General features: G+C 43.0%; 1 protein-coding gene across 1 annotated transcript in view; it reads right to left on the bottom strand.

The window, feature by feature from the left end:
* Positions 1 to 13,665, bottom strand: part of LOC135195402 (uncharacterized) — a 118,822-nt gene that overhangs the window by 41,816 nt on the left and 63,341 nt on the right. The window contains 1 exon segment of the mRNA XM_064221658.1: positions 10,578 to 10,715. Coding sequence (XP_064077728.1) covers positions 10,578 to 10,715 — 138 coding nt within the window.

The following is a 13,665-nucleotide window of genomic DNA, read 5'->3' as shown; positions in this document are numbered from 1 at the left end:
GGGCCGGGGGCAACCACCATTCCAAGTGCGGCTTCATCTCCACCGGAATGGGAAAGGCGTCTGAAAGATGTCCGGGTCTTCCAACTCCAAGACCTCTTGAGGAAGAATTGAAAGTGACGTAAAATGAAGTCTTCCTACGGGAAGAACTGTTCGAGCGAGGAAAGGGTCCCTAGAAGGCTCAGCCCATTCCTCGCCGAAGTCTGTTCCTTCCCTAAGAAGAGAGAGACTTTCTGCAAGCCTTTTGCGATTCTCTCTTGCGAAGGAAATACTCGAAAACCCCGAGAATCCATCTGAATCCCCAGATAGACTAAGTTCTGTCTGGGGGTCAGCTGTGACTTCTCGAGGTTTACGAGTAATCCCAACGATCTGATCAGGTTTAGTGTCAACGTAAGGTCCGCCTCCAAACACTGTCTCTCTGATCTGGCCCTGATGAGCAGTCGTCCAGATACAGATACCGAGAGATATTTACACCTTTGAGGTGAAGAAACCTCGCCACATTCTTCATCAGGCTTGTGAAGACCTAAGGAGCTGTGGAAAGGCCGAAACACAAGGCTCTGAACTGAAAGATCCTTCCCCCCGTCATGAAACGGAAGTACTTCTTCGATGAAGGGTGGATTGGGACGTGAAAATAGGCGTCCTGGAGATCCAGAGACACCATCCAATCTCCTTGGCGCATAGCCGCAAGGACTGAGGCCGAAGTCTCCATAGAGAACTTCTCCTTCTGAACAAATTTGTTCAGCGTGCTGACGTCTAATACCGGCCTCCAGCCCCCCCGAGGCCTTCGCAACCAGAAAAAGGCGATTGTAAAACCCCGGGGAGTTTTGATCCAGTACTAGTTCTATCGCTCTCTTGTCCCACATCTGATCACCATCAGTCGAAGAGTATCCTCAGCACAGGATCCTTGTACTTGGCTGACAGTTCCCGCGGAGTTGAAGTCAGGGGAGGACGTCCAGGAAAGGGATAAGATACCTTTCTTATCACAGACATTGATGAGGCGTCTGTGTTGATACGTGCCCAGGACTCCACAAATCCCAGGAGCCTGGCACCTACTGGTGTTTGGAGGAGAGAAGCATCACTTTCCCTTCTTAAAGGGACGGAAGGCAGACCTACCTCTCTTCTCAGGAGCCTTCCTTCTTGAGGGTGCTCTGGAGGTAGGGCCACCTCGGTCCTTTCTTTTCCACCGCAGTCGCAGGTCTCTTCTTCCTTGATGACTGGGTAAGAGGGTCTTGAGTCGCCTTAGTTAATGAACGGGAAATGTCTTTCACTAACTGAGAAGGAAACAAAAAGTCCGATAAGGGAGAGTACAACAGTGCTGCCCTTTGAGAGTGGGAGACTGCTTTAGTCAAAAAAGCACTGAAGACTGTCCTCTTCTTAAGAAGTCCCGCTCCAAATAAAAAGGAGATCTCAAACGAGCCATCCTGTACCGCCTTGTCGATACATGACAGAATACACAGGAGAACTTCTGGGTCGAGTCATTCAGAATCATGGGCCTTCTTGGACATCACCCCAAGGGACCAACCTAAGAAGTTGAAAACTTCTAATACATGTTAGAGTCCCTTGAGAAGATGATCCAGTTCTGAAATGCCCCAAGTCACACGGGCAGAGTTCAATCCTTGTCTTCTTGACGCATCGACTAAAGTCGAAAAGTCCGCTTCAGCCGAAGACGGAAGAGAAATACCCATATTCTCTCCCGTCTGATACCAAATGCCCCGTTTACCAGCGAGTCTCACTGGGGGCATGCAGAAGACCGTTCTGACCAACTCCTTCTTTGAATCCATCCACGAATTCAAAGACTGAAGAGCCCTCTTCATAGAAATGGTGGGCTTCATTCTTAGAAAAAATGAAGACTTCTTCGCCTTTGCGCTCGAGAACAGAGAGCGTGGAGAAGGAGGAGCGGCAGGGGATAAAGCGTCTTCGTATTCTTCAAGAAGCAGGGCTGTCAAGACTTTATAGCTTGATAGTCCTTCTCTTCCACGATTCTCGTCTTCCGAGTTTTCCTCCAACTCGGGGTCTAGAGGAGACTCCATAGACAAATCAGGACATCTTTCCTCTGGGGGAGACAAACTCCTAATAGGAGACTAACGAAGGGAATGATAATCCCTCCTCTTCAAAGTTTGAGCTTTGTGAGAGCTTCCCTCTTGGCTGGCGCCAAAAGCCTAGGCTTCTCCCCATAAAAGGATGACGCCTCGCGCTTGGATGACGCCTCTCGTCCGCCGAGCGTCCTGGCTGACGCCTCGCGTTTGGATGACTCCTGACGTCTGGATGACTCCTCGCACCTGGAAGACGTCTCGCTCTCACCTGGCGTCCTGGCTGGCGCCAAAACCTTGGCTGGCGCCTCGCGCTTATATGACGCTCTGTATGACGCCTCGCACCTGTAAGACGCCTCACGTCTATCTGGCGTCACATCTCTGAAATATGGCTCTCTCGATCTCGATCTAGAAAGCAAAACTTCTTCAGCATGTTTGGAAGACGAAGCTTCATGTCTGAAAGACGCCTCGCGTTTGGCAGGAGAGAGAGGACGAGACTTTTCGATCGGAAGAGAAATGTCCTTCTTACGAGGAGGATCTCTCGCCAAAACTCCCACCAACGAGGCTAGCTGTTCTTGTACAGCAAGGAGAATTTTCCTTGAAGCTTCTCCCACGACATCTTCAATGGGGGGAGAAGTCGAAGGCAAGCGGTCCGCTACGTCCATGTAGGGAGACGTTGACGCAACCTTCGCCTTTTTGATAGAAGAGGGAGCTTCATCTGAGAAGCGCTCCGGGCTTGAATTCAAATCAGGTTCTCTCAAAATGCCGTTTCAGTGGCCTAGAAAGGTCCGAATCCTTCCACCCTCGTTTAGGTGAAGGAGAAGAGAGGAAGGAGAAACACTCTCGCAGGACGCTTTTTCTATAGCGGCCCTGAGCAGCCTGAAGCGAAACAGAGCCTGCTGAAGGGACGTCTGACCGTTGGGGATTCCCCACGACCTCCTTAAGGCTTTCGACTTTCCTTCTCCTCTGGGCATGGGAGCTTGGAAGAGGTCTAGGCCTGGGAGCGTCGCAGGGACGATCAAACGCCCCCTCCACAACACTGGGAGCACTCACTTCACTGAACATTTCACTTTCACTATCCTTACCTTGTAAGACCGCCATTTTGGACTTCATCTTATGGATAGTAGCCTTCAGATCGGCGATTTCAGAGGCCAATTCTGAACGTAAAGCTTGTGAATTCGACACAGAGGGAGAATCAAAATCATCAAGGTTAGATATAGGGTCAATAAAAGGCTCAATAGGCCTTGTATTCACACTCTTCAAACGTCTAACCCTATCCCTCTCTAACTTCCTCAAATAAGAGTTAGAGTCTTCATTCTTCTGCATTTAACCCCTCACATTCATGACAGGTATTAGTAGAAGAACATTCAAACCCCCTACATTTACGACATACAGTGTGAGGATCAACCGAAGCCTTCGGTATCCTCACCCTGCAGCCTACATTCACACACATTCTCACACTCACATTTGAGTCAGACATACAAGAAAAATAAAAAAGCAAGTCCAAATTCAGTCCACAGTAGCGAATGCCAAAAACCACGATCCAGATACGTCACCAAAAAGCCGAGAAACGATGATCAAAAGGTTGAAATAAGAATCTAAGTCAGGAGGTAATAACAACAATGTTGATACCACCGGCGACAGAGAAAATATGATAGAAAACGGGAATGGTTCCTAGTCCTGCCGCCCAGGGCAAGCCGGTAGATCACCTGACCTACCTGTAGCGAGTGGCCTCACGCGAAATTTGAATTTCTGTCGGGGACGACGGAGTCTTAGCTAAGTATATATCTGACAGGTAAGTTGATTGTATGAAAATGTCTTTTTTTTATTTTTACATTTTTTTTTTACTTTTTTATACTTTACGTTTTTTTTTTTTTTTTTTTTGTTTTTTTTTTTTTTTTTTAAACAAAATTTCAACTTCACCACTTTCAACTTTCTGTTTTTTAGTATCGCTTGGTTCTTCCCTTTTGCTTACTACTCATACTAAAGGCCTCTTTAAAAAATAACTATCCAAGGAAGGTTGCTTCTGCCTACTTTTGACAATGTTCCTGAAACAACTCAGGCAAACTTCATCGAACTGTGCAAGCATACGACCTGTGTAAGCCTTTTCGGGGTGTCTCTTTTCTACGAATGATTGCACCTTATGAAAAGCAGCTAGAGCATCCTTAACCCTCTTACGACGATTGGACGTATTAAACGTCGAGTCAAAATGTCTCCCGCGTGCCGATTGGACGTACTATTATACGTCGACGCAAAAAAGTTTTTTTTTAAATTCGCGGAAAAATACTTATAGGCCTACCAGCCAAAAACTTTTGAATCACGCACCTTGGGGGATGCTGGGAGTTCATGAATCAAGGAATTGTTTTGTTTACAATCATTGCGCAAGCGCGAATTTCTATCTTATCGCACTAAAAAGTATCAGTGACATCTCAAAAATTATTTCGTCCCTTTGACATAATTTTTACATCGTTTTAAATTATCCGTTACATGGAGTATTATATATGAAAATGTGCGCAATTTCATGTAGAATAAAAAAAAAAACCTCATGATTGTAGCTTTTATCAGTTTTGAAATATTTTCATATAAATAACGATGAGTGCCAAAATTTCAACCTTCGGTCAAATTTGACTCTACCGAAATGGTCGAAAAACGCAATTGTAAGCTAAAACTCTTATATTCTAGTAATATTCAATCATTTGCCTTCATTTTGCAACAAATTGGACGTCTCTAGCACAATATTTCAATTTATGGTGAATTTATGAAAAAACTTTTTCCTTACGTCCGCGTGTAAACTCTTCCGATAAATTTTTTCGTGCGATTTGTCCTAATGTTTGCACCATTTTAAATTTGCCGTTACATAAAGTTTTTTATATATGGAAATGTGCGCAATTTCATGCACAATACAACTAAAACAACCCATGGTTGTAGCTTATATCCAGTTTTTGAAATATTTTTCATATAAATGACGACAAGTGCAAAAATTTCAACCTTCGAAAAAAAACATTTTCCTTACGTCCGCGCGGTAACTTTTCCGAAAAAATTCAGAAATTTTTTCGTGCGATTGTCGAAATGTTTGCAGATTTTAAATTAGCCGTTACATAAAGTTATTTATATGAAAATGTGTGCAATTTCATGTAGAATACAACAATAAATGATTGAAGGTTGTAGCTTTTCTCTTTTTTGAAATATTTGCATATAAATCACGATAAATAGAAAAAAACAACGTTCGATAACTTTGACTACCGAAATAGTAAAAAAACGCAATTGTAAGCTAAAACTCTTACAATCTAGTAATATGCAGTCATTTATCTTCATTTTGAAACATATTCAAAGTGTCTAGCACAATATTTAGATTTATGGCGAATTAAAAAAAAAAAACTTTCTTTCCCTCCGCGCGCTGATTCGCGGCCGCAAATCTCCGAAATGCGTACGTCGCATATTAGGCGTTTTATAGAGTTTTATATATGAAAATGTGCACAAATTCATGAAGAATACAAATAAAAATATTTGAAATTTGTAGCTTTTCTCATTTTTGCAATATTTGCATATAAATAAATATATATAAGAAAATTTCGACATTCGGTCAAATTTAACTCGTCCGAAATGGTCGAAAACTCCAATTCTAAGCTAAAACTCTTACAATATTGTAATATTCAATCATTTGTCTTCATTTTGAAACAAATTGGAAGTCTCTAGAACAGTATTTAGATTTATGGTGAATTTTTTTACGTCCGCGTGTTACGAATTCATGCATCCTTTTGTGATAGTATTTTTTCTGTTTTGCTTTGATCATTTTACAATGTGTTATATATCAAAATGATTGCAATTTAGTGTACAATACAACAAAAAAATGTAACTCGTTAGCTTTAACCGTTTTTCGGACAGCTCGATTTGAATACAATTATGTATGAATTTTTTTTTGCCGCTACCATATCGCATTATTATATATGATAATGATATTTTTTTTCATTTCATTTCGGATGGTTGCATACTAAACTTCAGGCAATGACAAAAAAAAAGGAGCCAAAAATAAACTCTTAATCTTGAAAACTAAGCGCGCTGTGATTTTTTGAAAAAATTATTTTTTCCGCTTCCACGCTCACTCCAAACCCGCCTCAGCATACGGGAGACGTTTTGGTTTTTAGGACTTAGGCGTAAGAGGGTTAATTTCTGCCGTTGTCATAGAGTCGTCGTCCTCCTCGCTGCTGCTAGAGAACTCCTCTTGAACAACATTATGTTGCATGCCTCCAACTCCTTTAGGTCATCCGTCGTAAGCTCCTCTTGGTGCTCCTCGAGAAGGTCATTGATGTCGTCCTCATCGACGACCAGCCCCATGGACTTGCCAAGTGCAACGATCTCGTCAAGATCTGGTTGCGAAACAGTTTCAGGATCGTCAACTTTTTCTGAATCTGCAGCACCAGCTTCGCCCATGTCGAATCCCTCGAAGTCTCGGGCAGATAAGGCATCAGGCCAGAGTTTCCTCCACGAGGAATTCAAGGTTCACCTCGAAACCTCCTGCCAAGCTTGGTTGATGAGTCGCATGCATATCACAACATCGAAATGCTCCTTCCAAAATTCACGCAAGGGGAGGTTTGTGGTATCGGTGATGTTAAAACATCTCTTGAAAAAGATATTTCATATACAGCTTCTTGAAGTTCGATATCACTTGCTGGTCCATGGGCTGGAGGAGAGGGGTGGTGTTAGGCAGAAGATAAAGAACCTTGAGAAATGCATACTCCGCTAGGATATCTTCCTCGAGGCCAGGATGGGTGGGTGAGCAGGGCATTGTCCAACACCAGCAGACATTTCAGAGGGAGGCGCTTCTCTTCCAAGAATTTCTTCACTGTCGGGCCGAAACACAGATTTACCCACTCGGTGAACAAAAGTCTTGTTACCCAGGCTTTTGCATTGGCCCTCTACATCACTGGAAGCTTCTCCTTAAGCACTTTGTGGGCCTTGAAGGCTCGAGGAGTCTCCGAATGATAGACAAGTAGGGGCTTCACCTTGCAATCCCCACTGGCGTTCGAACAAAGTGCAAGCGTAAGCCTGTCTTTCATAGGCTTATGCCTGGGTAGCTTCTTCTCTTCCTGCGTGATGTACGTCCGACGAGGCATTTTTTTCCAAAAAAGGCCAGTCTCATCACAGTTGAAGACTTGCTGAGAACTGTAGCCTTCATTGATCATCATCTCGTCGAACGTCTTTTTAAAGGCTTCGGCCACTTTCGTGTCCGAGCTGGCCGCCTCCCCATGCCGCACCACTGAATGGATGCCAGTCCGTTTGCGGAATTTCTCAAACCACCCATGTGAAGCCTTGAAGTCTGGGGTTGGCGTTTATGTCCCTTCTCCTCCGTCGTCTTCAGCCTGGGCAATCAAATCGCCGAAAATAGTGCTGGCCTTTTGGCAGATTGCCATCTCCGTTATCATATCGCCAGCGATTTCTTTGTCTTTTATCCAGACAAGAAGCAGCCTTTCCATTTCATCGTGAATGTGGGTCCTCTTGCTGGACAAAATAGTGACGCCCTTGGAAGGTGTAGCTGCTTTGATGATATCCTTCTTCTTAAGGATGGTGCCTATTGTCGACGGATTTCGGCCGTATTCCTTGGCGATCACACTCAATCGCATACCAGCTTCATACTTCTTGATAATCGCCATCTTCGTCTCCAAAGAGAGTATCCTCTTCTTTCCGTGAATTTCAACTTTCTTGGGACCCATAACTATGTATATACTGTGCGTAATTATGTTATGTAGTACGTATACATATGTACTAAAGTTCTCACACAACACGATAAAGTATACTACAACTAAATCACTAACGAATTTACGTTAATAAACGAAATCGTTGGAACGAACGAATACCGCGTGCGTACAATACAGATATGCTGTGCAGTGGCCAAAGAAGCACACCGCTACGTAGATGCATCATGGGAGGGATGCTGATCAATAGGAGAGAAGGATCTCATGGTGGTGACTAGCATCAGGAACCAATGGAGAGCGGGAGGATGGTGGCGAGTCTACTCAGTTTGGCGGCGAGGCGAGTTTCAAAATTGTTATCGTGGTCCGGGCGAATCTCGGACTTTACAACAACAACCTTTCGTATCTTGAACAATTTTTGTATGTAGAGCTGTAAAATTTTTCGTATTTGCTTTCGTATCTCGAGTTTTTCGTAAGTTGAGCTTTTCGTATCTTGAGGTACCACTATACTTTAAATCTCCAGACTGAGACTATACACTATGCAATTTGTATAGGATTCATGACCACTTGAATACTGCTTGTGCTGTCTTACACAAAGAACATAGCCTGGATGATTACCTCCTTTTACTCTGTTTTCTTTTACTGTTCCACACCAAAATCTATTTGATGAAGAGGTTCCTGTTGATCACCAATTAGATAGCCTAAACAAAACCTGCTCACTTGTGGCTAAGGAGGGTAAGTCTTTGGTAACCAAAACCAGGAAGTTAATTCATTCCCTGATCACAGCTTCCATTCTCTATATCATGAGAATCATCTTGCTCCTGGCTAACTTCGTCATGAGGAAAGAATGTTGTCATAAAAGGACCTATTGATTTTGTTGTCTTCTTTTGACCTAAACAACATGAGTATGTGACCTACTTGACCCTAACCTGTCTCGGTAGAAGTTTGTAAGGCAATTTACAAAGAACTTGCTGAACTAAACTAAGAGGAAGGCAATGACAAACTTTTAAGTGCTTCTTTTACGACATACATTTACACCACCTTGAACTGTTGCCCATCTTCTTTCTCTCTGTTGGGTAGAGTGAGGCAGCCCAGAACACCATCTATCCCCTTGAAAAAAAATAAATTTTCAATCAATTTGTATTTTTCATAGCTAACAAACCTGAGGTCTTAACAATAGGATAATCTTCTGTCACCAGCTGGAAACCAGTTGAAAACAATAAAAGATTGTAAAGCAAGGAATCTGTGGCATCTGGCAACTAGTGTGTATATGAGGTGGATGCTGGTCACTGACCGGGCTTGGAACCTCGTGACACACCAGTCTTTCTTCCAACCCAGGATATGAGAGGGGCGGCTAGAGATGGGCAATTAACATTAAGACCTCAGGTTTGTTAGCTATGAAAAATACAAATAGATTAAAAATTTGTCATTTGTTCATACACAGAACAAACCTTCAGTCTTAACAATATGATAGACTTTTACTGGGAGGGAGTTACAAGTACCCTGAGCCGGTTGGGGGTTCAACCCACCTGACCACCCTTCCTAGAAGACAGAGTTCTAAAGAAGGGGGTTTTAGCCCTTGAGAGAATAGATAAGAGAGTATCTAAAAACCCAACCCATTGGGATTAAACACAATGAGACATGTCCAGATTCATTGCATTCATAGAAGATAAAGAGAACTGTCTGTTCAAGCAACAAACCATGTAGGCCACATGGATTTGTTACTACTCCTCCCTTCCCTTGTCAGAGAGAAGAGTAACTACTACTGAGAAGCAGACTTGCTTATTGTTTAAGAACAAACCAAACAACTACACCCAGTATAGCTGCCACACTCACCTGTATCAGACCAGTTCCAGCTTATGACATGTCTTATTCTTCAATCCGCCTGTAGGAAGAAGAAAGGCAAAAAGAGAAAGGAGGAAACCAGCCATTTCACCCATTCTCTCTTCCACACCATCTTCTTAGGTAAGATACAATCTGTCCCGCTAGGGGCACTGGATGAGCTACACAACTTGCTGGGCAGCCATATTGGACCCAAGGAAAAAGCATCCAAGGACCTGTGGGCAATGTCCTTCAGGAAATTGCCCACAGCCAGAATGAAATGGAGTTCTTGGAAACTTCCACTCTGGACTGGCCGGTGCAAACAAAAAGTCTACTACACCTATGCCTTAGGTGACGAGCTCTGACAGGACAAAGTAAAAAACTCCAGCAGATCGCTGTCCACAAACTCATTCAGGCAGGGAATTGAAAATGAGGCAAATCTGCCATCATGAACCGAGGGCTCTGAGTCTTGGCTACGAATTCCAGGACAAATTCAAAGGCCACAGACCTCCTACCCCTGGTGACTTTAGCACCGTAACTTGGCCATGAAGCTCTCCAACTTTCTTTGAGGAAGCCAAGGCCAACAGAAAGACTGTCTTTATAGTCACAATCCTGATGTAGTGAATTGAACAGAGCTCGAGTGAGATTACTCAGGACCATAGTACATCAAACCATGTGGACTATGGCATGTGGTGGGGTGATTTGGAGAGTATATGTCGAAGTGGACAATAGGATAAAGTTCATTATGGCAAAACTGGGAACTAAGGCAAAAATGGATCACCAGGTTTTGACTGTCATCTGTTTTAAGCTAATTGTCCACATCTGCGCTTGTATGAATGATGGGATTTTGCGTTCCAAGGACTTATTTTTTTAACAGTCCATACAGACTTTAAGAATAACCATTCTCTGACCTCTCTAAACAAAACAAAAAATTTTACACAGTAGTAAATGAAATAAAGTGTGTTACTAAATAAGTAAATAAAGTGTGTTACTAAATAAAGTGTGTTACTGAATAAAGTGAGTGTTACTAAGTTTATACCTGTGAAAAATTGTTGAAGACTGGCTTGGTACAAGATGTAAAAAGATGCAATGATCCACAGTTGTCCCCCATGACAATTGCTTGTGATGAAGTTGATACATCAAGGGAAGTTATATCACCTGTTGGAGCAATGTTTGCCTGAAAAGGAGGAATTCCAAGATAATAATATAAAATACATATACAACATAAAAACACTATGGATATGAAAGTAACTCTACTTCAATAAGTTCATGCGTTGACAAAATGAACCATATGTTTCCCCTTAAAGCATTAATTTCTGAAAGACAGAGTCAATGAATACTCAATATCCATCCATGATTTGGATACAAACTAACAAATAAGGAGAATCGAGTCAACATATTAATTTCACTAGCTAGGTTAGGTTTAAGTTAACAAAATCGTGAATTCTACAAATTAGGAAAATATATATCTCTCTATAAAGTGAGTCCAAACTACTGCCCTCAACTTACAACTTACAGCATCCCAAAAATACACCTAAAAATTCTTAAATATCAATTTTGCTTTTCAATATATGTATACATACTCAGTAATGCATCAACATAACTTGAATCTCAAACTGAAAATTCATAAATAAAAGGTGGCGATGCATTACATACCCTTAGAAGACAAATATGTTAAAATATATAAATGTATAAAGTTATGAATAAAAATTGACAATGTCGAAAATTGCATTTTTCCTAACTATACAAACCTGAGGTCCTTTAACAATAGGAAGGTAACTAGCGGCAGCTGGACGGTCGTAAGCTTCGAACAAGGGAGTTCGGTAGTTAACTGCTTGTCCGACAGTGCGCGCGCCACGCGCCTGGGAGGTGAAGAATCACTTGCTTTAGGCCCAGGAAAAAACGCAGAGTGAGGGGTGGCACGAGATGGGACTATATGTAAAAGGACCTCCAAGGTTTTTGTATTAGTTTGGAAAAATGCCAATTTTTCTACAAATTGTCCATTTTGTTCTGGTACGATATACAAACCATCGGTCCTTTTACAATAGGAAGACTCACTTCTTGGTGGGAGGAATCTGAGTCTTTGAGAACAGACTGGTGTTCGCCCAACCTTGGATTGCCTCCCTGGTCGTAAGAGTGAGGGAGGTATCCTAGCTTCTGCCCAATTGATCAGGGTATGTACCGCAGGATCAATGGTCAGACCTCTGGACCCAAGTAATAAGAGAGAGGCAAGTGTATCTCTTAAAACTAGCAAGCAAGAACTTGTTCCTGTTGCAAGAGGCAACATAAAGTTATGGGTTTGTCTCTTGTTGGCTTCCACTTCTCCCCCTTGTTGGGGGAAGTGGTGGATATTCACTCCTATCCCTAATGAAAGGGATAGGATGGGGCTCGGTCGTGTAGCCTACCTGCAACGCCTCCTGCCCAGCGTAGTGACTACCGCGTCCCTGCCCACAGGTAGAGGGAGAGAAAAAAGATGGGGAAGAGAAGGCCAGTCACCTTCTCAATCACCTATCCCTTCATGCAGTCACACCAGGAAGCGATGCTGTTCCGTCCGCTCCATGGGTGACCAGCACAGCTCCCGCCAGATGCTGGGTAGCAGCCCAGCCTTGGCCAGCTCGGCCGTGGGGGGGGGGGGGGGGCCCTGAAGTCCCAGCGACATCCACACCTGGCCAAAGGTAGTCCCCCGCCGCAGGAGCTCTGAGGAAGCAATAGTCGGAAGTTAGGAGGGGGGTCCCCCCTCGCCCTTGATCCATAATGAAATAATAAATGAAAATGAAAAAGAATACTGCCACTTACAATTTTCTCTTTCACTCACATAAAAAAATACATGGCTCGGGCCGAGAGCATTCGCGCCCTCAGCACCAAGCGCAAAGGGCATGATATTAAATGAAAATGAAAAAGAATACTGTACTTACAATTTTCACTTTCACACTATCACACAAAAATACAAGGCTCGGGCCGAGAGCATTCATGCCCTCAGCACCGAGCGCAAATGAGGATCAATCTTCGGAAAAGAGCGGAAGACCCCACATTGCGGCCCTCCACTCCCAGGTTGTTGATGGGGGCGCGGGGATAGCTCCATGTCCGATGATCCATAAAATCAATGTAATAAAAGATGAAAAAGATGGTACATACTTACAATTCACTTTCAAACACTGACAAACCAAGTTGAAAAATTCACTATAAATCCAAAGCAATACGACGATGAAGCGGGCAGAGAGCGATGGCCAACACGTCCTCACACCACACTGCCGAAAGCAAAAGTGGTTCTTCACCTCCCAGGCACGCGGCGCGCGCACTGTCAGACAAGCAGTTAACTACCGAACTCACTTGTTCGAAGCTTACAACCGTCCAGCTGCCGCTAGTTACCTTCCTATTGTAAAAGGACCGATGGTTTGTATATCGTACCAGAACAAATAAGGTAAATACATTCATTATCTGCAGTTCCTGAGTTTGTCAGTTTTAATTTACAATATAGTCTTGCCACCACGGCGAGAGCTCTCTGGTGTGGTGTTTAAAGTTCTGCCCTGTTGCCAATTTTACAAAAACAACAACTGACCCATGTGTTACAGACCTTTGAATGTCTGAGACAAACCCCGAGGCTATAATTATAAGATTATAGGGGCTTTTCATTTCCAGGTACTTTAATCTCCTTCCTATTTGGCCCTGCTCTCGATCTCTCTCTCTTCTAAATCTTACAGCTGTTCAAGCGAGAGATTTTTTAAGGGATAACATAGGCCCTCCTTTTGCCTTTTCCTATAGAAAATACCTATTTATTTTGTATATGACTGCCTTTTCTCGGCTGTGAAGTTTATGTCTATTCATGGTTGTGAGATGACCAGGAATGACTTGTAAGTCGGTGTCAAAGTCAGTCCACACTTCAGTCAGGCCAAAACTTTGCCATATCATATTCAAGCAATATTCAGTCATTGTTTCCTATCTATTTTGTCACAGAGAGAGAGAGAGAGAGAGACATCTGTCTGTATACGATTGTTTATTTTCTCACTTGTCAAACCTACTGTGTTATGCTTTATTTCATATTTCCCTCGCTCCAGCCTCAATTAATTCTTAATACCAACAATACTAGGAAATCAAAGATATTGTAGAAAGGAGAACTGCCTCCAGAC

This window comes from Macrobrachium nipponense, chromosome 16 (assembly GCF_015104395.2).
Source record: "Macrobrachium nipponense isolate FS-2020 chromosome 16, ASM1510439v2, whole genome shotgun sequence".
Lineage (NCBI taxonomy): Eukaryota > Metazoa > Arthropoda > Malacostraca > Decapoda > Palaemonidae > Macrobrachium > Macrobrachium nipponense.
This window is presented reverse-complemented; position numbering and strand designations above follow the sequence as displayed.